This window comes from Phytophthora infestans, genomic scaffold (assembly GCF_000142945.1).
Source record: "Phytophthora infestans T30-4 supercont1.1 genomic scaffold, whole genome shotgun sequence".
Taxonomy (NCBI): Eukaryota; Oomycota; class Peronosporomycetes; order Peronosporales; family Peronosporaceae; genus Phytophthora; species Phytophthora infestans.
Genome location: NW_003303758.1, coordinates 5,541,174 through 5,567,534, shown reverse-complemented (window position 1 = coordinate 5,567,534; position 26,361 = coordinate 5,541,174). Strand labels below are relative to the sequence as shown.

The following is a 26,361-nucleotide window of genomic DNA, read 5'->3' as shown; positions in this document are numbered from 1 at the left end:
AAAAATGGCTTCGAGCAGCTGGGAGACGATACTAGACAGCGAGTTTGACACGGAGGATCAAGCTCTTGGAACGACAGTAATGCTGGCTCAGGACGGCGACTCGCTGTCGAAGCTGCTTATCATGGACTACTTCACTAGTGACGGCCCGCAAATTAGGAGACTGGACTCAGGTAGCTACGAGACAGAGAGGGACAATTCGGATGAAAGCAGTGGAGACGAAGAGTTACGAGAATCTGGAGAATATTTGGCAAATATTCATGAAGTACATGGCATGGAGTCAACTAGGACCGAAGAATATCAACAGGAGGTGACAGACGCACCAGTGTATTCTTTGTGTGACCTGTGCGTGGAGCAGAGGACGCAGGGAACAGCACAGAATAACATTTTCTGGGAAATCGTGGTATCCGTATTAGTGGTGCTATTAGCCCTTGTGAATTGCGTGTGGATGTGGTTTTTTTGTGGACTCTAGCGCTCTGGCTCTGGAATATGGAGTCTAAAGGGCTGCTACGACAGAGTGATGTAGCACTTGAAAGCTTGATTTAATGGTTGAATGAAAATATACGTACGTGTGCATTATCGATATGCTTGTAAATAGTGTGAGCTTAGACCCCAATCTGATGCTGCATTTGCGTAATGTGCTCGGTCGCGATACCAAGCGCATCCGCGATATCTGGTAGACGACGCGCTGCCTCACGAAGCAGGTTTAGCTGGTCAATATCGAGAGAATTTAACACCTCCTGAAACAAATAGTCTACAGTATTTGAACCTTCGACTGGAGATGCTTGCTGCACTTCATCCCCATCCCAATCGTCCCACGATTTTGCACTCAGACCCGTCGAACTAGACTTAGCGTCCAATACAGTAAGACTCGGTTGACGGTGGCTGTAGAGTTGAGCTACTGCAACAACCACCTTGACTGTACCATGGCTGCTGTTTTTGAAACACCGTATCCATAACTGCAGATAAATGTTCATCAAGAAGAAGTAGCTCGTGTCTGGCAGTCGGAAATGAGCAAAGGTGTCCTCGAGACATTGCACAATTCGATCGACTTCTTCGCTCTCTTCTATCGGTGATAAACGGACCTTCGAGAAGTGAAGGAGTACACTAAGACTCTCCAAGAGTTGAAATTGAGCTTCTGACTTGCTGAGTGTGATCCACCGGAACATGTCATCGCACGAAAGCCACGTCAAAATGATCCGCTCCAGACAGAGCCATCGAGAATTCCAGGACAAGTCAGCTTCTCGAGGAGGAGTACCGTAACTGGCGCTGGAACTGCTCCTTTCGTGCCGTTCGTCCAACGCTCGCAGTGTACTCACAACCGCTGGAAGAAGAGGCACGAGGAAGATACAAAACTGGCGATCGAGAGAAGTATCGATGCTCACGGTTGGACCTTCAATCTCAATCATCTGCATAGAATTTGGGAGTTGTCCGTGAATCAGGCGCAATGCTCCGTCCAAGAGGCGAGGTACTTGTCGAGGTGGATCAACCTCAGGCCCTACGCTGAGAAATGCGACTACCTTCGCTTCCACTTTAGCCGCCATTGCTTCCGTGTCGATTGGCTGACTTTGTGCACCACTTTCCAACGTCATAAGCCCAAGCCACACAGTTTTCCAATCCGTCGTTAGCTTAAGTGACGTAGCAACTTCAACGCTATCACCCAAGGCGATCACGCTCTCTTCTAGATAGCGTAAATGCATGACAATACTCTTTACGCACGTCCAACTCCACGATCTCTCCGCCTCCTCAGCAACGAGTTCAGTCGACGAGAAGAAGTTGAGCTGATCTGTCCATACGACAAGTCGCAGGAGACCAGAAAGAACCTGGCGAGAGATGCGGCGAAGCTCAAATTGCGACGACTCGAACGCTTCTTTTGTCTGTGCGATGAATCCACGCGAGACCTGTCGCCAGAAGTCATGGCCGGAAGCAGGAAAACCATTCTGACCATTGTTTCTCTCGACCCAGGCGCTGATCTCGTGGACAAGTGACTCGCTCTCCACTTTGCTTTCACAGTGATCGCCGTCCACTTCGTTTGAATCTACCCATGTGGACGACTGAGCTTGATCATGTGCCCACGTGAACGTCTGCAAGTCAGTAAAGGAACTTGCTTGACGCTGGCGTGATTTTGTGGATTCTGGCTTCCACCTCAACAGCTTACAGGACGTCAACAGACTTCCCCCCAGGACGTTGATGAGGACCTCGATACTCAATAAACGCCCCTCTTTTCTCTGCCAACACAACCCGCTTTCGTCGGTTAACTGCTTGGATAACGAAAGCAGCATCTGCACCATCAGCTTCAACGAGGCCTCGTCACCTGACGTTGCGCTTCGACTTTGCTTTGCCAGTGCCAGCACAACACTGCTGCTCTTCTGACGAACACTCGATGCGATGTGCATAACATACTTCTCCAGTGTTGGAAACACGAACTTCCAGTGCTTGAGCAGAAAGGTCGAAGGGAGACACGGGGCCATGCGAGCCAACACGTCCAGTAAACCTTCAGCTTCAAAGGCATCCAGCAGATCCGTTTCGTCAGGATTTGCAGCAGTGTCGCTCTCCGAGACCTTCTCGTTCCGATTGATACGATTCAACTTGCTGATCACTTCCTGGAAAATCAGAAGTCGTGTCGGTTCTTCACACAGAGAAGCATACCCCACCAAGCACTGCGCCGAGAGCTGCCGAACACTGAGCTGATCGTGGCGAAGACACTGATACATCACAGGTTTTAACGTTTGTACTAGACAACGCGGTAGTTGAGTAAAAGTGTGCCGTCCATTGGCTCCCAAACGATACTTTACCACGGGCAGTTGACGAATACCCAACATGCCTTTGATGTCGTCTTTAACCTGAGACGTTCTGACGTCTGCATTAACTGCAAGGGGTTGGCTAGTCGAGTCCATTTCGATGGAGCGTAAAAGAGCAGAGAGTGCTAGTAAAGCGCCTTCCCGTTCAGTCCACGCAGTCACTTGAGATTTGTCGGTACTGACACTGCGGGAGCCGATAGCGACGCACAGCAAACTGTCCATAAACTGCTCAATGTGACTCAGTGACGAGAACTCGTATGCAATTAAGGCTGCCATCTTAGCGCAGTCTTTTCGGATTGCCGACCATAAGTCTGTAACTCCAAGTAATAGCAGACGAACAGCTTCGTCGAAAACCTTGGTCTCCGTCTCGGAAGTTTTGGGCTGCAACGATAGTCGGAGTATTTGAAAGGCGAACGATAGAAATCGCTGACGAGTTTGAGGATCTTGCAGTCGTTTGACAACACGACTGAGCGTGGAGATGCTGGCGGCGTTCCACTCACTCTTCAGTAGTAACCTGTGTTGACAAAAACAACAATATCACGGTCAGACTTTCGTAGACACAAGGTAAACTAGTTCGACGTCCTACCCATGCAGAGTTTCGACAAAATTTCTAAGTTTTGCAGATTGTTGAACGTTTATCTGTTCCCAATGCTCCAACGTCTGCGGGTCGATGCCTAGAACCAGTTTATCGCCCACTGACCCGGCTGCTGCTCTAAAGTTTTGAATTGTGAAATGAAGCAGCAGATCCTCCAGTAGCGACTGCGAACTATTTCGACCTTCATCGTTTGCATCACATGGCAAAGCTGGAGGCTCAGAACTCAGAAGTTCGAGGTCCAGGACTTGTTCGGATAAGGATCCTTGAGGCTGTAATAGAAGGCGAAATGCTTCGCATTCCTCTTTATTGGTAACAGCTAGTAGCACTCGCCGCACCGATGTCATGAAGTCCACGATGCCGTTTACCAACTGCGACCCCCTGGGCTAGCTAAGATAATCTTAGAACCTACGTTGAAAAAAGCTAACAAGTTTGAATAAGTGATCGCTGCTTAGTTTCATTATCTTCAGGAAAACGGCCCTAAACTGTTGCCAGAAAGATTGTACTGTTGGAGACCTACTACATGTATTTAGGGGGAGTCGAACATTAAGAAATGATCCAAGAAATAAGCAGAGAAGTGTCCAATTTGTAAGCGGAGGAGTGCACAATTACTGAGCACAAACAGTAATTGGGGAGTCGAACATTGAGGCTCAATTTCGCACTTAAGAAGAGACAATTTGCATTTTCTAAAGTGATGACTCGCACAGAACTGCTGTGGCGCCGCCACTGGCTACACTGTCACCGTGCTATGGGTGCAGCCTTCTGTGCGGCATCTATCTCCAACATGTGTGCTGCACGACGCGCCTTGGGGCAACCGACTTCTGGCCGGAGACGGGTGCAGAGCGACGCAGCCATACACGCGCCTTCCTCCATTTCCATGCCGGTCTCGGTCGGTGGAAGAGAGGATTATTTAAGCTCATTTTGAATGTAAGCCACGGCTTACTTTGAATTGTTGTCAAAAATGTGAGCGTAATCCGAAGGGAATTTTGAGCACGTTTTTTGCAATGTTCGACTCCCCCTATTAATACGAATCTCTCTCTGTGCATGAAAAGGGTGAATGTGCACTACTGTACAGTGGGTACAGAAAGTCTACGTCCAACGTCTTGCGGGTAAGTATTCTAAAAGTAAGTCTTACTTTTTTTTTGTCAGCCTGAACTTTTGTCATGAATACGACACCCCCTATTCCTACAGTAGTATTGGCGATGTTGCGTGACCGTCTCCGTTTCGTTTTACTCCATGGGCAAGCTCAAGGGAGAATAATTGAGCGTGTTTTATCGATACCAGGATTGTTTTCCTGTTTATGAAACTAATGCCGTGCTTCACACGGGGAAGCTCTGGATTCTATGTGCAAAACACTCGAATAATCATGCGAGCTAAATAGTCGTCCACCGTCTCGGGAGCTGATTGTAAAGACGAGTGGTTTAAACAAGAAGCAAAATCTGGAGGCCAGTGTACATACCGGTAGTGACAAATATAGGGTGTAATAATATTTAAAACTTTATTGAATCCTAGTTTAACAGAAGAAACTCTCTTTGTATGAATTAAAAAAAAACACATTCTATTAATAATAGTTTTTTGTTTAAATAGAGATGACCTGAGCCGCGGGAATACGTCAAACAAAATGAAACTGACGAACCATTTAGAGTTATCGAGATAATCGAGCGTAAAGTTGGCCAATTGATGCTCGTACTTAATCGGAACTGTGACATTTGGTGCTAAACTTCTATCGGAAAAATTCTAAAACTACCCTTATTCAATTGCTTTTAGCAAGGGCTTTTAAGAAACACTTAAATTTTTTAAAATTGAAAAAAATATTGAGCTCACAGCACTCCTAAATGTATCGTCATTATGAGGGCCCATAAATAGAGATAATATTTTTGAGCGACCCCAACTTCTTCGGTTTTAAGCATTATGTAGCGTATAAGGGCTCAAGAGATAGAGGAGACGCCCCGCTTTCGTTAAGAGTGCTTAAATCGCGATTCGTACTTAGGTTCGTAAGTATCATTTTGTTTGAGGTGAAACGACCGAGACTATTTTTGTACTGAAAAATGTAATGTAGCGCAACAGATTGCAATATCTAGCATTTAGATTGTCAAGATTGCAATTATTGTTTGTTGGAGAAATATGAATGCAATCAATATGAGGCCGCGATGTCCGACTAGGCTTTAGCAATGGTCCGTGCATTCGTCGTGTTGAGTATTGACCCAACTGACGTAAACTCACACTACTAATGGTCTGTTTTACGCTAATGTTACCGAAGTCTGAAAAAGCGCATCTGTGTTAGAGATGGTTTTGGCGGCATCTTGTTACCACCCGAAAAACATGAGAACAATAGCCCAACAGCATGGGACGTCTGTTTGGCGTGAATCGGTGACTCTTTTGAATTGCATCAGTGTGCAGATTTCTTCAAATAAGCCCTTCAGAAGATCTTCGCATTCATCATAGTATTTCGATCTAACAGCTTGCAAAGGTTAAGCAGCATAGTCGAGCACGGCCCCACATCAGTGGTTGTTGTCGACGTGTAATGGCAGCAATATAGTCTTGGTTGTCTCCTGGAATGGATTTCCTGCATTGATGGCACTGATCTGCATTTCTCGTTCCATAAAGAGGCTAAAAAATGGGTTGACGACGCAACATTTGTATGTTTTCGCTGGAGTAAAGCTAATTCGTGTTCCACGCAGGTGTCGTCCACTGAATTGTTCTTAGACAACGTTAAAAGCGAATGATAGGGAACGTTTTCAAATGAAGTCTCCCGTCCACCTTTACGGAGAGAATCATCTTGACAGCATTTTCCCGTTACGTAGGATCGCTTTGAACACCATCCGCGAGACGATCGGGTAGTGATATACGTTTGGTGCTAGTATTGATTGCCCAATTAATTGTTTCTTCGATATCGGACAAATATTATATGCTAGTATGCCATCGATCCATCGCAACAATAACTCTGTGCTCAAATATGCCGGAACGAGGGACTCTTACACCAACACCATCTTCTGCACATGTTCCCATCATACTTTTGCAAAAGGTGCCGATTACAGCTGACATTTCTGCACAAATGGTTTCGGAAACACAAATCGAATGTCAGAGTTGTACCCAGCCGGTGTGTAAATTCCTGCTATCGCCTTCTTCGTCTTCAATACAGCCCAAATAGGAAGATCTGGTAGCATCCGCTTGCGCCACCGCATGAATAATCGTTGTCCAGCGTGCTGGTGATAGCGTGCCTTGTACCAGTTTGGTGGCCTTTTGCTTCCCACGCTCGACGCGCCGCTTCTATTCCGCATTGACTTGTTTCTTTCGGACTTCTGGGAGGCCGCGATCGGTGCTTTTCGATATCACGAAGGCCACCGTATGCAAAGCCTCTAACGAATTACTGCTGACACATAGTCTCTTTGCGAGGAACAGCTCTCTTTCCGTAGACCCAACGTCTTGAACACGCAGTGCGACTTGGTTTTATATCGCCTGTAGATCGTAGTACAGACTGTGCAGCTCGTGATACCTCTGAAGTGACTGGAGACACATATATGCCTACAGTGGCGGCGGGCACTGAACGTGTAACTTGGGCACCGGCCCGTTGCGTAGGGGGGCCTTGGCCTCCAAACTACTTCATCCATTGACTTATCTGTTTCTGAACGCGTCCCTGCAGCAGCTTTAGAATCCAGCGCTGGCGAAAACATCAGCGACGGTAGCCATAAAAGAGGATCGACTCATTCACCCTCTCGTCCGATGGAGGGAGGTACACCGTCTTTGATGATCTCCTCAAATTTCCCCAGTGCGTTTATCATCTCGTGAAGCACATGCCTGCCATTCCTGCTCATGATATCTGCGATACGCGCTCAGGAGCATGCTTGTATTTCGTTGAGCCAGTCAGAACCTGGTGGCGTCTTGCTGGCATGGCCGAGTCACGGAGTTGAAATGTAGTACATGCCGCTTTATCTGGGGCATCTTCTTATGCAGCAGGTTGGTTCAAATTGTACGATAGCTTCCAACAAGGGGAGAGAAATCGAACTAGAAGTACCGATTTTTCTTGCATCAGGCGCCAATACATAGCGTGACAGCATGGATGCAACATGGTTTTCATGCATACACAGGAACATCGATAGCGCTAAGAACAGCCGTAAAGCACAATAAACAATGCTACACGTTTAATAACTCGTTGTATAGCACAAGTTTTGACATGTCAACATGATACGACGCACTGCATCGGCACCTCGCCTTAACACAAACAAAACCAAATGAAGCTCTTCCCCCTCGTAGTGGGCTTTCTGTCCTTGGCTATCCAATATTGTTCTCCCACAAGTCGGTATGCGTACGGACTGACTTTACGAGCTAGCTTTTCCAGCTCTTGATCAGCGCCTACGTAGCGCATCTGGCCCACGGCTGTAATTCTTCTCGCGTACTTCATCTCAGCGACGGCTTGTAGAAACAATAGAGTATTCACGCATTCATCAAGAGCCATTTCCGGTGGCAGAAGCTCTTTGATGTGCACCCATGATGTCTTAAGTCTGTAGTCAAAGCAAACCAGAACACAGTTAGAGGAATACCACAGAGTATCAAGCTTCTTAGCTTACCTATTATTGGTGTGGTTGCCTAGGTGTGGCACATCTGACCGTGCGTATAGAGCTCATAGTTCTTTCATCGAGTCCCAATTTCTCATGAATTACTTCAAAAATGAATAGTTTGGCTTAGGTATGGAATCAGCAGCTTGAAGACGACAACGATCCAACAAGAAGTAGAGGTACTTCAGATACTTGGCGTACTCTTCCATGAAGGTGGCAAGCTGCATCACATCAACAGCATCTTCTACTTGACCTTTGTCAAAAGAAGACGGCTCACCATACTCGCTCTTTGCCATCTCAGACCTGATATACTTCTTCCAGTAAAAACGGGACAAAAAAATCACCTTCACACCAGGAAACTCGCTTTTTAACAGGCCCAGCTCCTCCATATGTATGTCAAATAAAATCATCTTGATTTGATCCCAAGAATGATTGATGAACTTGAGTGAACTGATTGCATCTGTTAGACACCCCGCACTCTCATTTTCCATGAAGCTGTGATGCACGTATTCACCCTAGGAGCGACCAACGGCCGGTTTGTTAGTATTCACTTTCTCTGTACCTTCTGCCACGCCATGTACATTCAACCACTCAACTGTAGTTGCAGTTACAACAGAGTCGTAAGAGTAGCTGAAGGCACACAATCAAGTAACTCGAAGTTCAAAAACTTACGTGTCTGTACACGCCGTTAATCATAAACTAAAAGAGCTTGTAGCGCGACGCGTTGGTGCTGTGTGTGGCATCAACAAGCAGCACTTCTGGGAGTGCCTTGAACCAGCGTCGCATTTGACGTGTCTGCAATGTGATTGCTTGGGCAGCCTTGCTGTCATCGATGTACACCGTTTGTAATAAACTGGATATGGAGAGGAGGGGAGAGGAAGACCGTCTGGGGGCTGGCGGGGAGAAAGCAAAGTGTACTGGTCTCCCCGACCAACTGCCCTCAATCAAACAGTTGGTTGAGAGAGCCCCTGTATTATTTAATGTCAATCTCTAAAGTGATATCTCTCTATCTCGATACTTTAGGCTATTCGATACACTCATCCCTCCAGCATTTGAAATACTCGTCATACTTGTTTCTTCAAGTGCGGCTGAGTCCGTCGCCGGTCTTGACGTATCCGTTGCTCGTCCTCGCTTCTTGCCATTTTGCTCTACGCCTTGGTCTCCACTACCGCAGCTTCTCACCTGTCTTAGACTCTCTCCAGTTAGAAACTTACCTCAGTCGACGCTCGCCACTACCGCTGTGTCCGCCGCCCTGTTGTGTTTGTGTCCTTGGCTGCGCAGCTACTCGCTCCCTCGAGAGCCTGCCATGGCGCGAGCCAACCAGAATGCGTCTCGGTCAGCTGGTGGGTGAAGACCGCGCGCGTCCCTCAGCCGCCAAGCTCGACGGAAGACGTCTTCAGCTCGAAGTGCCGCGACATCGCCCCTCTGGCACGTCTGGACCCTTTCTGACCGTCTTGGCGCGCAGGTAACCCGAGCCTCTCGCTATTATGTTGAGTACATTTTTTCTGCAGGGAAAACCGAGGGTTATTGGGAGCCCCGTTGGCTCCTTGAGGAAGATGGCTTCACTGAGTATCTTGAGCTCGTTGATCAGTACAAAGCCACCAATGATCCCATGACCTTCGCTGAGTTCGATCTCTCGCGGCCGGACGACTTCTCACAGGCCATGGGAGACTCCCGCGATGGCCGTTGCGCCTTCCGCGCTCTGGATCTCGCTGCCGACGCCCTTGGGATCTCCGACTGGTACTCGGAACCTGCTGTCGATGCGTTGTACTGTGTGCGTGCTGCGACTGACAAGCCAATCACATCTGCTGGTGTTGTGTTGTCCACACTGTGGACCTTTATTAGGAATTCCAACCGCGCCACTCGTGCTGCTGGTCGCGCTGAGATCTGTGAGGATACGATTGGTGTGAATCAGGTCCAGTTTCGTCTCGAAGGTGTTCAAGCTTGCGTCGGTCTGGATTTCCTGCTGCTGGCGCCTGGCGTGTATCTGTGCGCAGGTGTTCTCCCAGGTCCCCAGCGTAAGTAGTACGCGCTCATGCTGCAAATGACGACGCACGGTCGTTTCGTCTCTGATGACAGCGTCGTTCAGATGCCGCTGCTGGAATGTGCCTTTTCGTGGCTGGCGAGGGTGCGGTTCGTTCGACGCGTTCTGATTCGCTATAATGATGGTTCCGACAAAACGTAGGCTAACTTGAAAAATGCACGATTTCTTTTCATCTTGATCAGTGTATTCCTTGAGCTTGTGCCTGGAGCTTGAGCATAATCTTGAAAGTTGTAAACCTTGAATATTCCACTAGAATTTGAGTATTATATCGGTAAAAATGCGTCAATCTCGAGTTTGAGTTGCCGCTCTGTCCGTTGACGCACACTTTCGTCATTGGGTATTTGTCGTCGTCGTTTTATTGATTTCTTGGGTGTCTTCGCTTAATACGCTTGAATTAGGCCTGTCACTTGATGTAGGTTCTCGAGTGGCTCCTAAGTCGCTTTCGCCTCACCCACCCACCGAATGGGGTACTGTACGGCTCCCTTACGCTGGCGCTTGTTGATGACCGCTTCCACGAGCTGGCCAACCTTGACGTCGTGTAGAATTACCTCTTGAGGTCGCGAGAGTCGAGTTGGGGACTCGTCTGGTTTGAGCGAGCCGGTGTTGAAGACAGGATGGAGCTTGAGCTCGGGCGGTAAGTTGATCCCGTATGCGTGTCTATGTACCTTGCGCGTGACGAAGTATGGTCCAATCTACTTGGGGCCGAGCTTGCGTGAGTTAGGGAATCCCGTGTGTGCCGTGTCCAGATTCTTGATACTAAGGTACACTTGAGTACCAACGTTGAACTCCTGCTCCTTGCGCCCACGATCGTACACGTCGGCCGTCCTAGCCTGAGCTTCTTCTAATGCATCTTGACACTGGCGAAGCACGGCTGCTTGATGCTCCATTAACAGAGCGCCTTGACGCCGTCCTCCGCGCAATCCTCGTCGACTTGATTCGGCAACAGCAGAGAGTGGGTTGTGCGGGACGTAGCCAATGTCGGCTTCGAATGGCGACATCTTGATGCTCGAGCTGACGGCTGAGCTGATGGAAAACGCTGCATTCGCAAGGTGCCCATCCCAGTCATCCTGTCGCGGGGATACGAGCAGTGGAGGCTCTCTTTTAGTGTCCGGTTCATCCTCTCTGTTTGTCCATCACCTTGAGCTCGGTATGCTACTGTCATCTTGAGTTTGATGCCCACATTGTCGAAAACTTGGCTCCATAATCCAGAGACGAACTTGGTATCCCTATCCGACACAATGTCTTGCGGCAGACCGTGAAGCTTCCAGATGTTGTCGATGCTCAGTGTCGCGACCTCTTGTGCAGAAACCGTCTTCGTCGTCGCGATGAAATGCAAACGCTTGGTTAACCGATCCACAACAACCCAAATCGAGTTCTTCCCGCTCTTCGTGTCCGGTAAGTCCGTGATAAAGTCCATTGAAATCGAACGCCATCGTTCTTCCGGAATCTGTAGAGGCTTCAACTTCCCAGGGTCTTCGTCATTCGAGGCTCGTTCCTTCTGCACTCTTCACAATCGGTAATGTATTTCCTGATCGTACGGACCATCTGCGGCCAATACCAGTCAGCACGTAGCTTCATGTATGTGCGATCCGTGCCGGGATGACCACCGTAATTGGAGTCGTGGACTTCAGCGATAGCGCGATGTTTCAGCGCTATCACGTTCAGGACAACGATCCGAGATTTTTCGTCGGTCGCTCCTTGATACCAGAGTAAGTTCTTCTCCTCGAAGAAAGGCTTGCACTGTTTTTTTAGGTACACCACAAACACCTGATGTCGTACCATGCCGCTCGATCGCGCGTCGAATCTCCCGAATGACTTTGTCTTTTGTATACCCGCTGATAACGGACTTGATAAGGTCGTTCGTAGGTCGAATTTCCGCAACGCGAAGCTACTAACTCGTCTCGTTGAAATTTGGGACAAGTAAATCATTGAACTTCTTTGTTTCAGGTTTAAGATCTGGTCTTCGACTCAGGTCGTCCGCAATACCATTCTTCGCTCCAGGTAAATACGCGAGAACTGGATGGTATTCGGCGAGGATGTCGTACCACCGAGCCAACCGTCAATTTGCCATCTTCTGCTGGAAAATGCCCTCGAGTGACTTGTGGTCCGTCTCGATCATTACCGGTCGATCTAAACAGTAGATTCGAAGCGCTGCTAAAGCATTGCCAATTGCAAGTAGTTCCTGCGGTTGGGTCGGGTACTCGAGCCCCGCTGGTTTCGTCTTCCGGCTGGTGTATGCGATTGGTCGCTCGACCCCATCGACGACTTGGAACAGCACACCGCCCACCGCAAACTGGCTTGCATCTGTACGTAAGTGCATCTGTGCCGTGAAATCAGGTAATTGCAGCACCGGCATATCTGAGAGTCGTCGTTTCAGATCCTTGAAGTTCTTAAGTTGCACTGCGTTGAGCGTAATCTACGAATTGCGTTGGTTCTTCTTTTTCAATAGCGTAAACAGCGGTGCTGTCAGCTCAGCGTACTGATCGCAGAATTGTTGGACGTATCCGGTCAAACCGAGGAAGCTGTGAAGCTGTTTTTGTGTCCTTGGTGCTGGCCAATCTCGGATTGTCTGCACCTTGTCTGGGTCGATGTGAACTCCGTTACGACCAATAAAATCACTAAGACACGGGATCTCTTTAGCGCAGAACACACACTTGGACAGCTTCACATACCGCTTGTTCAATCTCCAACACGTCACGCAGAGCTCGCAAGTGCTCGTCAATGTTCTTTGACTTCGTAAACACGTAGATGTCAACGTAAAATGATCTAGTGTGCGACAACTCCTTGAACAATGACGACGTCAACCGATGCATGGTCGCAGGAGCATTGGTGACTCCAATAGGTAGCACCAGGTATTCGTAGAGACCGCTTGGGGCATGGAGCGCTGTGTACTTGACATGATCCATCTTCATCCGAAATTGGTAGTACGCTGACATTAAATCCATACACGAAAAGCAGTAGACACCGGCCATACAATCTTTAAAGTGATATCTCTCTATCTCGATACTATAGGCTATTCGATACACCGTTGCTCGATTGCCACGACATTTACAATGCCCTCGTAACACCATTTCCTGACGTTCTTCTGTCCTGGTTCCGCCTCTTCACTTCTCTCGGATTCTTGCCACCATGTTGTGTACATCACGGAACGTCACATCCTTGCCTCACGATGTGAAGCGACACAAATGAGACGCCAACCTATAAATACCCTCATAATACAGCCGAACACACTCGTCTTCTTATGCCGATACTGCATGATCATCTTCGGTCTCGATACCGTCGCTTAAAGCTTGTCCACAAACACCAAGATGTTTGGGTCTTCTAAACGGTGGTTGGAGACATGATTCTCGTTGACTACTTTTGACGAGGTTTTGTGATTGTGTTTGACGTCGAAGCCGGTGATTCGCACCATGAAAGTCTCGTCACTGTCGTTTAACACCACAGCTGCTTTCACGTTTGCCGCGCACCCTGTTGACTTCTCAAAGTAGGACTTGCGTATCCCCTCCCCGCGACTTTTGCGACTCCGTCCGTGCGTGCATACCAGATTTATCCAGGAGTTCTAGTATTCGTCAGGTATCAGGCGCCCACAGGGCCCTCATTTCACCGAGTCTCCTCCATCTTCCGCAGTCGCGACGCTGGTCCGTAGTTGAGTCTGACTGGCGATCTCCTGGCTCTTCTTTCGCACGGAAGTGGATGTTCGCCGACGGGAAATCCGGTGAGTGCCCGCTTGATAGTCTCCCATGTAGGCACGAACCGCTGACCAGTCGGTATGCCAGTCCGTGTCAATCGGCGGGCAGACCCATGCGCTACTAGACGGGACTTGCAGTTCCGGCTCACTGTCGCTCATGTGATGAATGCACCTGCTATTCACAATACAATGGACGTCAAATGCATGCCCCACCTCAATAGAACCTCCTCTAAAAGCGAAGCCGTACCTCACTCCTGATGCCAAATTCACTTTAAAGGCTCAGGGCGAACGGGGGCGGGAGGAACATTTTAGAAATTGAGATGTCGCGGGGTATTTTATCTGCGTAAATTACGAAGCTCGTACTGTAGTGCTCCGTTTAACTACGATTTTTCTTGGACCAGCTCCTAATATATTTCCACCCACGATTTGTAGCTAAATTTTATGTATTATGGTACTCACAATAAAAACTCGCTGATACTGTAACTTTAACGAGTCATCATCTATCTACATTTGCAATCCACGGATCTTCTTCCGCATAGTGACTTGCTGCTGGAAACTGCCACACCTCAAGGTTGTTCCCTAAACTGGGAAACTTGTCGGCAATCTTGCGTCGTAGCTGTTCGTCCACTAGAATATTGCCCTTAGAATTCAAGTGGAGTCCATCAGCCTGAAGCAATTCATTTCTGCTCGACTCTGGCATTGTGTTAAAAAACGTGTTCAAGTCTAAAACCTGAACACCGACAGCATCAGCGACTTCTACACAGGCGCGAGCATATTCCTTGGCCATGGCGTTCGTGCGGTCGATCGTCCCATTTTTCTCTGCAGAGAGCTCGGCCCTCGCAGCGTCGTTCACGTGTGGTGGGGTGATCAGCAGAATATCTGCGGCTGGAGCTGCTGTCCAAAACTGCCGGACGACCTTTTTCAAGTTTTCCTTGAAATCTTCGATCGAGACGTGGGTTTTGGAAGAAGTTCCGTTGGCCAGAGCAGCGTCATTGCTGCCGAACCAGACTGTGATGAGTGATGGAGTATTGTAGACCCCCGCTTGGATTTCACGTTTAATGGATGGCGCGATGAACTTGCTAAACCACTTGGTATTATACCCTGGAAGACCTCGAGTAATGACGTCCGAAGTCATGACGAATTGATTCTGCAGCAACGATACCCAGCCACTCTCAGCTGGATTGGTCCCCTTCTGCGTGTGCGAGTCACCCGTCAACAGCACCACAGGGCGGATACTTGGTTTGGTATTGGCGAGAGCGATGATAAAAAATGCAACCACCGCAGCAGTAGCCATAAAGACAAGTAGGACACTCTTGACGCGGACTGATACATGTAACACCATCTTGGGGAAAATTCGATTGTGAGCTGCTACCTTAGCGGAAGATCGCGCTGTTCGCTCGGGCGAAATGCCGTGCATCAGCAAAATATGCGACGTACATGTATTTCCACATCGGAGTCAACGCGGACAAAGATGATGAAGGGTTCGCGCCTTGTACTAGTGAAACCCAGCCTGCGAGTGGAGTTGATGGCAGCTTGATGCACTGGCACGAATCGTCCCAGAGTGGTCAGGTATTAATACATGATCGACTTCCCAGTTCCTCCTCCTAGAGATGTTTTCTGCGATGAAGCGTTCACGCTCATGGATCGACTACTGTCGTCAGCAGAACAGCCATGCACTTTGATTCGCATGAAAATACCGCTGTTTATCTCAAGTTCAGCTAGAGTGATACTGTTGTATTTGAAGTATCGTCAGCACTGGAATGCAAAGCAGATCAGGTGGACAGTCGAAAGCAAGTTGACTGTCATTGAAGCTTGCGATGCACTCAGCCCCCCAGAAGTTATGGGGGGGGGGCATAACACTTCGTAGAGTATTGTAAGCACAAAGTGTGAAGAGGAGGCTGAGTACGAATCGTTGTATGTCAGGATCCACACACTTTGTGTTCTTTAGAGATAATCTTGATATCCTGTATCTTATTTAAGCAAAATAAGTTAACTTACTACCCATGCCTAGCCTCATCGCTCGCCATCCCCTGATGTCCACGGATCTGCCTCAGCATACTTGATCGCTCCTGGGAACTGCCACAGCTTGAGTTTTGCTGCTAAACTTGGAAACACTTCATCAATTTTACTTTTCACTTGCTCGTACACTAATTTGTTCCCTGAAGAGTTAAAGTGCAGACCGTCCGATATCAGCAGCGCGTCTCGGGTCGTCTCGTTCAAAGCATTAAAATACGAGTTCAAGTCCACCACTGGAACGCCGATACTGGCCCCTGCCTCCACGCAAGCTTGGGCATATCTCTTCGCCATAGCGTTGGTGCGGTCAATCGTTCCGTTCTGGCCCTTGGCGATCTCAGCCCTAGCGGCATCATTCACATGCGGAGGGGTGATGAGTAAAATATCCGCTTTGGGCGCGGTTGTCGAAAAATGGCGAACGATCTCCTTCAAATTCTCCTTGTAGTCGGCAATAGGGACATGCGTGTCCGAGTCGTAGCCACTAGCCAAAGCTGCGTCATTGGCACCGAACCAGACCGTAATCAGCGACGGCGTCACGTACACTTCCTTCCTGATCTCGCGCTGGATCGTCGGTACAATATTCTTGAGAAACCATTTCGTGTTGTAACCCGGTAGCCCTCGCGTTACGACGTCCGCGGTGCGCGAGTATTGTTGCTGTAGCAAGGCAGTCCACCCGCTTAGTTCCACGTTGGTACCGTGCTCTGTGAGCGAGTCGCCTGTGAGCAACACAACTGGACGCAGATCCGGCTTCGTGTCCGCAAGAGCCATCACCAACCACGCTATCACGGCGGCAGCAGCGAGAACGCCTATGATGAGGCACTTGATACGGAGGGAAAGCTGGAGCGGCATCGCCCTTCGCAGCGATCTGCAAATTCTATTGTGACAAGCAACAAAGCAGGGTGGAAGATTCATGATGATGCACGGTGCAAGCAAGATTCCAGTCAAGTCAAGGGAACATGTACAGTAATCTGCAACGATGCTCGAGACCACTCGACGAGTGGTCTTGCTGTGTGGGGAGCCCTGTCTGCAGGTCGAATGACACACACTCGATTCTGTTGGTCCAGCACATTGGAACTGGTTTTGGGGTAAATACTCGCTTGACGCAGATAATATAATTTACATGTACTTGTGTTATTTACTTGCATGAACGAAGGAAATCAAGGTCAAGTACATGTACTAGACCAGCATTCACTCCAAGAATCATGGTGCGGTCGCGGCGCGCGACTCGCGCTGCTTGCGGCGTAAACAAGTTGTCGCAAATCTGAAGCAGACACAAATCTTGCAGAAAGGCTACAGTACATACAGATGAGCCCTTCCGTAGTCATAGCGCGGGGAGCCAACATTTTATTATTTTCTAAGGGTACTACTGAAAAGTCAAGTGTACCTTCTAGATGGTACACATGAACACCATTTTTTTTTAAATGGCCATCGCTAAACAAACTGATGCTAGTTAACCATTTGTTAACCCCAACAAATTTTGTCCTTAAAAAGAGGACCAAATCGTTTTTGGAGCGCACAAAGTCACGTCACTTTTGTCCTTAACCCCATTTTTTAAGGACATAAAAGAATGATGGTCACTCCGCTAGCGTGCGTCGCCCGCATTCCGTATTCCCGCAGCGCTCGTCGCGCTGCACGTTTACACAAGCACCCAAGGCATCATGTCTGACAGCGAGTCGTCTGAAGAGGTTCCGTACGTCTTTGGATCCGACAGCAAAGACGAAGAGGAGGTCCTGGGATCCTGGAAGTATCCCAACGTGATAAACCAGCGCATTCAAGTAGACAATGTCGATACGTTTTTGCTGGATAAGACACGTGAAGAAGCTGGCCAGGTCGCTAAAAGAATATTGCAGCGAATGTTCGGTACTACACAGCATCACCTCGACGGTGTTAGCGTTTCCAGTTTCCTGTTCGTGTGGCTGGATTCGACTGTGCTGGCAAGGCTCCTGATCTTTGTGAGCAGGAGCCTGGCTGATTATGCAGCAGCATCTACAGATGACATCTACAAGTTTCTTGAGGTCGAGCTCTGGCTAAGTGTTTATGGTGTAACCCCGGACTTCTTCTACGACGAGAGCAATAGGGCTCTGTATCCACCTGCTGAAGAGGCACTACCGCTGCCCAGATATCGCGCTATTTTGGCAGCTTTAAGTGGCAATCCGTTTACAAAAGAAGGAGGATCCGACCAATGGACGGCACCGCTCACACCTGACAGAGACATCTCTTATGCATACGAACTCGCACGGCGGCTATCCGCAGACATTGGTTTTGTGGATGGAACAGCGATAGCAACGTTAAATGATGATTTGATCCGCTTGCGCTCAAAGGCAGTGGACGATATTGGCCTTACGCACGTGCGCAACCCGAAAAAGGGGTACTGTACTTAATGATCGTGTTATGCTGTGAGGTAATTGATCTTACCAAGCGAATGATTGGCAGATACGGCCCAGTGCAGCATGGCGTGGTATCGCTGGTTACAGGCTTGTTTTTGGGTGGACATGTGGCTGCCAACGGCGAATCAACCGTGGACATTGTGAGGATTCTTCAGCGATCACTCTGTGGATCATCGACGGAGAGCCAAATTCGACTACCAGGTATTCTTCACGCGCTGGACAGAGGTTATCAGTCTCATGCTGTCAACCAACAAATTGTTGACACTGGTGGAAGTATCATCGGTACCCATAAGCGCACACAAAAGTTTCCCTTTACATTTGGCAAAACACCAAGTCAGTACCGAAATTAGTATTAGAGAAAGGAGATCGTGCTGCGTATTGGGCCACCAAACGTATACCAGTTCAACCAGGGATGCTTCCTGCAAATGCACACGCACTTGCATACCGGTCAGGGCTTGGAAAAGTGGCATTAGGCTACACAACGTTTGCCAGCGCGGGACCTGATAACTGGTCTTATGTATCACGGACACTGAAGCGAGTCTCACTTCGTAGGGAGGAGTTGTTTACAGCTTTTGAAGACGGTATTCAGAAATTGACGATGGAGCAAAGAACTACAGATTGGTTTTTACTCAGGAAGTTTCGCATTACGGGCTCGGTTGCTGCAAAATATTTAGCGCCATTGCTCACAGTTACGGTGATGGTAACCGAGGTGATCCAGTCGATGATCCTGATGTTCAGGCAGTGATACTGCAACTGTCATTGGGAAGTAATCGCCAACAGCCGGGTCCCGCCCAGACCAGAAGCAGTGAAAACGCAGGAGCACCGCTGCTTGAGGCAGAGCTAATCGTGAAAACGCTGGGAGATCTAAAAACCTTATGCCGTGACCTGGGACTTCGTGTATCTGGAAACAAAGCAACGTTAATTGCTCGACTTCTTCAAAATGATGCTGGGAAGGCTCTTCCTGGTCGCAATATTCGGCGAGATTCCAGATATGCAGCTGACTCAGCCCTTTTATCGACTTGGTTCATGGCGCCGTTTTCAACACCATCTACAAAGATTGGGACCGCCAACGAAGTCAATATTGCCTCGCACATCACGCTATTTCTGGATATACACACACACTATCATATCGAGGAGCTCAGAAAATACGGTTTACTGTGCAAGTAAGTGAAGCAAAATAATAATCGGGTCTGACAAGAAACTAATTTTTTCTCTAGGAGAAATATGCCAGTAACTGCTTTCTCACCGGATCATATTGCTGCCATCGTGTCTGTGCGATGTGGGAGATTCAATGCAGTAATGGAGTACAAAACTCGAGCTACTGCTCGCATAGTTCAGCAGGAACAAGCTGCTGCTAAAGCTTATGGTATATTCACGACAGTAGAATTGACTGGTATGGGATCCGGCTTCCGATTGAACGCAGTGATTCCAGAGTCCAGTCACCGCCTCCAGATACCGCACAGCATTGCTTGCAGTGGGATCACACATGGATACCTTGTGTATGCATCCTCTACATACATCATTCGAGTTGTTCACGTTGTCGTGAGCGAGAGTGCATCTCACACTTACCAGAGTGCATTGAAGGCAATTGCATTGGGGCTTCATGGAGTGGGTTTACACAGAAACCGCCAGCATTCCCGAGTTTGAAACTGAGCAATTAGGACACTGTGTTGATCAAGCCACGCTGGTACAAACCCTGGGGTTATGGAGGGCATTAGTGAAACTTATCAACGAGCGGCAAAACCCACTCCCTCCAGCCAAGCATATCATGCCAACTTTAATTGCGTTGTGGAATCGTGTCAAGGGGGGGATCGATGTCTATTCAAGATATCTGAAGAATGTCAAGTCCAAGCATTTCCGACTGACATCTAGTGCAACAATTTGGCTTCGTCTGCTCATGACTCTAGTGTACAATGCCTACCAGTCGTTTCTGTTATTCCAGGTAGCTAGCAGCTCACAATTCGCGCGCAGAATATGGGTTCTAACTGTGATTCTTGCAGTCACACGGTTTTTTGATGAATCGAGGACTATGTACAAGCTACAAGGCCTATCAGAAACACAAGCAACATCTCCCCAGTTTTGCCGCATTTTGCCGAGAAGCTGCCGTTGTGCTTTCAAAGAAGGCAGGCTCTCTGCGCCCACTTAGCGATGCTCGAGACAAGGAGAATCGGTCAGGTCCACCGACATTGGAGCTTTCATTCGCGTACAACAAACGAAATCACTTCGAGTCATCCACAGAGTGGATTCATCTTCGGCTCTCTAAAAGTAATGATCACCATGAGGTACGGGACAATTGTCGCTTCATCTGCTCATAATAATGTATCCAATCAAACCGTTCAACTACAGGTCCGGATCCAGGGTGCACGTCAGAGATGCTGCATTATCTGTTGTCAAATGAATCACGACAGTGAAAATGGCAATCACACGCGTAAAGGGTACAAAACAAGCTTTGAGTGTGATATCTGCCATGTTTCACTTTGTCGCGCAGCAAGATGGAGTGATGGCGAGTCCTGTTTCGAAATTTTTCATCGTGAAAGGAAGCTGCCAGACCCATGCAAGAGGTCACACCATCTCAAGTCAACCAAGTCAAACGAAAACAGAGCACCGCCTCCATCCAGAAAGCGATCCAGAGTATTGGATCCTCCGAATCGACGAGCACCAAGCGTTCGCTTAACGAACAGGCATCGCCGACGATCATTGCGCTTGCAGCCAGTAGTCAAGGTGACAAGCCGAGCAAACAGCAATTTGTCCTAAACTTTAGGACAAACTTCAGTGAAATCAGTCTTAGGAGTGCAAGATTTCAAGTAGCGTAGTGAAGCCGATTCGATTATCACTGAGTCAAGTTCGTGAAGGATAACGAAGAAGACATGACAAACATTTATCTTGTTTCTTGCATTTGACTATAAATCTGCAGGACACATCAATCAGGGCCACTGAAATTTGGTCCTCATTTTTGTCCTTAAAAAATCTTGTTAAGGTTAAAGTGCAAAAATTGCACTTCAACAAATGGTTATCTAGCTCTTTTCCACTCTTCAATTGAGGTACAGTACTGCACCCCGTTTTCGCGGGGGTGGACCACATTGGATTTGCAAATAAATGAGCTTTCAAACAATCGATCATTTGGATTCAGGATCATCACATCCGGAAGTTTATCAAAGGTCCAAGGGCGCGGAAACGGGGTGCAGTACTGTAAAACCACCGAAATGTCAGTCAAGCCTGTGACCAGCCCGCATCAAATGCTATCATAGCGTGGCAGGTTTGCCAGCATCATGCCATCCACCCAACCTATAACAACAACAGGTAGCCGAGTGGGCTCATGCAATCTTGTCGCTACCACAGCGGCCATTTCAAGGAGCCGTCTAGGCACTGAAGCGTTAAGGCACTGGAGACAACTTCAGATCAAGCTAGCCGGCAAGTCATGGCATAAGATGCAGTTTTACACGTTCAACCTTCGGTGTGTGTTGGCAGCAACACATGCTGGAGGACGGTATGTGTCCCAAGAGCTATGTTGGATCCGCCGAGAACGCCTCGATCATCGACCTGCAGCGTAAGCTAAAGAAGTACGAAATGCGAAACTTTTTTTATCATAGACGACTTCGGTTTGGTGCTCTCTAAACGAACCCTCGCCAGAAAGCGCATGGCCGGCAAAAAGGACAAAACACGGATGGCATTTGCTGCTGCCTTGGCAAAAAATCAGTCTGGTGGTCCTAAAAAGGATAATGCAGAACATACTACTTCGGACGTGCTGCACAATTGGGAAATATCCTAGATGGATATTGAGGTTTTCAATCAGCAAGTCTCTGCTTCGAGCGACAAGAGGAAAAACACCAAAGACTAGTGATAGACTGACATAGACTATGCAGGCGATCGAATGGGGACCTCCTCACTCGAAGACTTTCTCGCTCGAAGCTAACCCGCCTGCTCGGAATCATGACGCAACCTGCTATCTCGCCTGGATCGCTCGCCTTCCTTGGGCCAGCGCAACTACCCTCGCTTACCGAGTTTCGCTACGTACGAGTGCTGAGTGTGGACGGATCCAAGGCAACAGTAGCCATCGTTAGGCTTGACGACGATGAAGATGTTGATAATGAAGTGGAGGTGTCAGTACTGCGGCGCCGCCAGGTCACCGATGAGGAGAGTGGTCTCTGGCCCGGCATGTTCGTCGGACATCCGATCGCCTTTATCCAGCCCGATGGTATCGGCATGGATGAATGGACAGTCGGTCTCGTCACCGGATATCACATGTTCAAGCACCAGCCGTGGCTTCACATTCGGTGCAAAGACGATGCAAAGCAAATCAAGTTAGAGCAGCCGCCTAATGTCATCAAGGTGGACTGGATCAACTACGTTCTGCAGACCGGAGCGGGAAGCAACGCCTCCGCCACCAACGGGGAAGAGCTTCTAGTACTGATGGACGAAGCGTGCGCTCAGTGGGGGAAGAGCCGTGGAGCTCTGCCGCCAAAGCTCGCCAAAACGCTAACTATTCCGTTTGAGGGAGACGCCCTGGTACCTGTCATACGAGCTGACACGCTGGCTGTCGTGTCTGTCCCACGACAACACGTTCTGGATTGTGCGCGTAGCAAAAAGAGTAAAACAGGTGCCAGTATGCTCGAACCCCCTGCCGGTACAGGCTCAAATGTCGCGCAAAAGCGCAAATCCTCAGACGTGGACGTACAAGACAAGCGGCCAGTCACGCGACGCAGGACGCTGGCGGCCCAGGCAAGTGCAGACGCTACGGAGCTAGGAGAGACGCCCATGGGCGTGTCGACGTCGTCGGAAGCAGGTGATGAAGACGATGCCGACGTACTCGCCGTGCTGCAGCAGAACCGTTCATTGACCCACGATGCGGTGCCCGCCGGTGGTACCGTCACTAACGGAGGCGGGACAGCATCAATGTTGGCAATGGAGGAGGCGCGTGGGCGCTCGGCAACGACGTTTCGCCCAACGACACTTGAGCAGCAGATCTACAACGTCATCGGCCACACCGACAACCAAGGTAAGGACGCTCAATGTATTCTTGAATGTACACAGGCCCGTGAATCTCGCATCCGAGGAGCTCCGCCCGTTTTACGCGGGGCATTTGATTTCGGATTTCATGTTCGCGGCCTCTCCGTCATGCACTTTGAGCGCGTACGGCGAGCGACACCGCTGGATGCGTCCGGTTCCGTGATCAATATGACAGATTTTTCCAGGAAGAACGGCCTCCAATCAGCCACAACCGACCCTTCGTACACAGTGTTCATGGATGCGCTTACTAATCTCCGTCAATTCGGAAGGAAGTTTTACAACGCAGACACTATGGACGTTCTGAATGATGCTGTCAAGTTTATTGAGGATTTCGCTGACGAAAATGAACCGGACTGAGAAACAACGAAGCGCCTTCTGCTATGGATCAATATGAAGCTGGGCAAGTTTCGTGGTCTAGTCATCTCTGACGGCCTGGCAGTAGCAATCCTAGTCAAAGACGAGTTCTCCCTTCACGACTCGCTACTGGCGGTACTGCTCTATGATCTACAAAAAGCCAAACTGATTGAGCTGGAGGCTATGCTGAAAGCGCAACAACACGCGACCACTTCGATGCATAGCCGGCCGCGAGAGTCTCGGCCGACCAGACAAAGTAGCGGAGTACCCAAGAGCCTGACGCGCACTTTGCCGAAGCAAGGATCGCTCGAGCTGTGCCTCAAGTACCTGTCAAAAACTGGGTGCAATGGAAACGGTGTCCCAGGAAAGTTTTTTTCAAAGTACCGCGCACATTTTCGGCCCAAGTCACTCTCTCCAGAAGCCAAGACCCATATTGAGACCCACTTCGGCGGACTCGCACCGGAGTTCGTCGACCTCTGACGTGGAAGGGTCTCCGGCGTACCTTTGCACACTTCTCCACTGTGTCCAACTGCAGCTAGTCTAGAATCAAACGACAATGCTGTACGTGAGCGGATGACCGCGACACACAACAAATACATGAACAATTTAGAGACACTTAGTGCGTATTGTAAGACGGAGACTGCGAAAGAAGTGGCGATGACTGCAGCAAAATACGGCGTAAAGCCCCTGAAGTTGCTGGGGGAGGAGCTTACGACGGGAATCGATGACAACATGGTCGCGTTCCATACCAATCTCGCTATCGCCTCCGCCCTCTCATTGGCAGACTTTGTCCGCCTGGTGCGGGGACAAACTACAGATGATCCCCGCCCGAACAAGGATCTGTATGAGCTGCCCCGACCCCAGGACCCCTCGCTAGTAGATACGTGGCGTCGGTGGAACGAGGTCGTCGCCCATGGAGTATCACCGGAGTGGTTATCTACGCGCCCTGCCCGACAGAAATCACGTCCACGCAACCATACCTCCATCCACCAACACCTCCCGCAAATATGGACACATATTCGTAAGGGTCAGAAGGAAGGCCGCTACATCGTGGTGCAAGCATCGTTGGCGGAGCAGTGGCAGGACATATACGTCTCGCCGGTCGGAGTCGTCGAAAAGGACGGCACAGACGTCCGAATCATCAATGATTACTCATTTCCTGAAGGTGCATCCATTAACGATTTCACTGATCGAGCAAATTTTCCGGTAATCAAGTACAACCCTCTCGGGGACATCGCTCGTCGAATTTTGACTCTACGCAGAGACTACCCGAGCGCCCATATCCTGATGATGCTTGGGGATGTATCGGGCGCGTTCCGACACGTGCCAATTCACGCTGACCATGTGCACATGTTCACATTCGTGATCGGAGAATATTTGGTCGTAGATTTAGCGTGTGGGTTTGGATGGTGTGGGTCCCCAGCTTGGTACTTCGTCCCCGGCATGATCATCAACCGTCTCTACGAAGAGACCTCAGTCTCGATGGCAGCATCTTCTCGCCCCCTGACTGGGCTGTTCTGGTGTGACGACCACACCTGCGTTGAAGTGGAGGACGGCCTCCGCTGCTTTGAAGCAAACATCGCGTTACGCCGAGCGATGGCGACGGTTCTGGGTCCGGCTGCGATCAATACACGCAAGTTTACCGACTGGAAGCAGCAAGGGCGGGCACTTGGCCTCAACTGGGATACTCAAGCCGGTACAGTCACCATTCCGCCAGATAAGATGAAGAAGGCCAAAGGCCGAGTGGATGCCCTTATCGTCAGTGGCGCGTCTACAAAAACCGGTCTGCTTCAGCTCTTAGGCTCACTCCGACACATATCTTCCTGCTGTCCACCAGCCCGGGCTTTCTATCAGCGAATCCAATCTGTGGCGTCCGGTGCGCAGCGCTACGCTCGTATTACGCTGTGTCAGCAAACGCTTGAGGACCTTAAGTGGTTTCGATATATCCTGCAACACCACGATAGATTTAACGGAATCCCGGTGTCCCAGTTCTCAGGGCAGGCTACAGTGATGGTGCACGTGCACATGGACGCCTCTGACGAAGGACTGTGCGTTCTAGAGCCACAACTCCGTCAATATGTCCGGGTACGGTTTACAGCCGCAACAAAAAAGGAATTTCAAGCAGACTGTGCGGCTAACTCGATTAATGTACGGGAACTTCAAAGTGGCGTTCTTGCAGCACTCATTTGGGGCCCGGCGTGGGCGCAGCAGTTTCGCCGACAACAGGTTCACGTATGCTTCTGGATAGACAATGCCAGCGCCGTCTCATGGGCGCGACGCCGGTCCAGTAGCCGAGCACGAGCTCAAACGTATCTAAGATTACTCTCGATTGCTGAATTTCAATACTCACTGGCATGCACGGCCCGCCACGTACCTGGTGTCGACAATACTATGGCGGATGCGGGTTCACGAGCCTGGAGTACGGACCATGCACTTTACAAAACCTGGACTGACTTGTCGTGTGGATGGACACAGGTGCAGGTGCCCGCGCCCTTCGAGAATCTCTCACGCTTCTGGGATCAATGCTGCGTGGCCACGCCATCGCCGAGTCTACCAACACTATCTATCGCGCACATTGGAATCAGTGGGTACGATTCGCTAAGTATATGAAGTGGTCGCAATGGTTGAGCAACAATTTACAGGAGAACAGCTCCAAGCTAGGAATAATCGCTATTTACTGTTGGAAATACGGCTGGCGCCCTCGATCCGGCGGTAACCAATACGGAACTATCGTACTTAAGCTCTCCAGTATCAGGTGGTACCATCGACGCTTCGCTGGAGTGGAAGTCAAGCATGGCCCCGATCTCGACGTTCTATTGCGAGGAATTAGGAGACTCTCAGACCCAGTGGGGAAAAAGCAGCCAGTCACGCCAGCATTTCTCCGGCTGCTACATCGACATCTCGACTTCGATCGCCCCCGTA

At 49.4% G+C, this 26,361-nt stretch overlaps 4 protein-coding genes across 4 annotated transcripts; 2 read left to right on the top strand and 2 right to left on the bottom strand.

Moving 5' to 3' along the window:
• Positions 1–1,621: 1,621 nt before the first annotated feature.
• On the bottom strand, positions 1,622–3,388 carry PITG_00928 (uncharacterized protein; the record flags this gene model as incomplete). The annotated part of the gene is made up of 5 exons (XM_002909422.1): positions 1,622–1,650; positions 1,706–1,952; positions 2,040–2,135; positions 2,184–3,297; positions 3,378–3,388. The coding sequence occupies 5 exons, from the start codon at positions 3,386–3,388 to the stop codon at positions 1,622–1,624; spliced, it is 1,497 nt and encodes a 498-aa protein (XP_002909468.1).
• Positions 3,389–15,691: 12,303 nt separating this feature from the next.
• Positions 15,692–16,540, bottom strand: PITG_00927 (isoamyl acetate-hydrolyzing esterase, putative; the record flags this gene model as incomplete). The annotated part of the gene is made up of 1 exon (XM_002909421.1): positions 15,692–16,540. One exon carries the CDS (start codon positions 16,538–16,540, stop codon positions 15,692–15,694), a length of 849 nt encoding a protein of 282 aa, XP_002909467.1.
• Positions 16,541–17,252: 712 nt separating this feature from the next.
• On the top strand, positions 17,253–18,434 carry PITG_00926 (uncharacterized protein; the record flags this gene model as incomplete). The annotated part of the gene is made up of 2 exons (XM_002909420.1): positions 17,253–18,059; positions 18,125–18,434. 2 exons carry the CDS (start codon positions 17,350–17,352, stop codon positions 18,426–18,428), a joined length of 1,014 nt encoding a protein of 337 aa, XP_002909466.1.
• Positions 18,435–22,864: 4,430 nt separating this feature from the next.
• Positions 22,865–23,919, top strand: PITG_00925 (uncharacterized protein; the record flags this gene model as incomplete). The annotated part of the gene is made up of 3 exons (XM_002909419.1): positions 22,865–22,906; positions 22,987–23,382; positions 23,455–23,919. 3 exons carry the CDS (start codon positions 22,865–22,867, stop codon positions 23,917–23,919), a joined length of 903 nt encoding a protein of 300 aa, XP_002909465.1.
• Between the last annotated feature and the right edge of the window lie 2,442 nt (positions 23,920–26,361).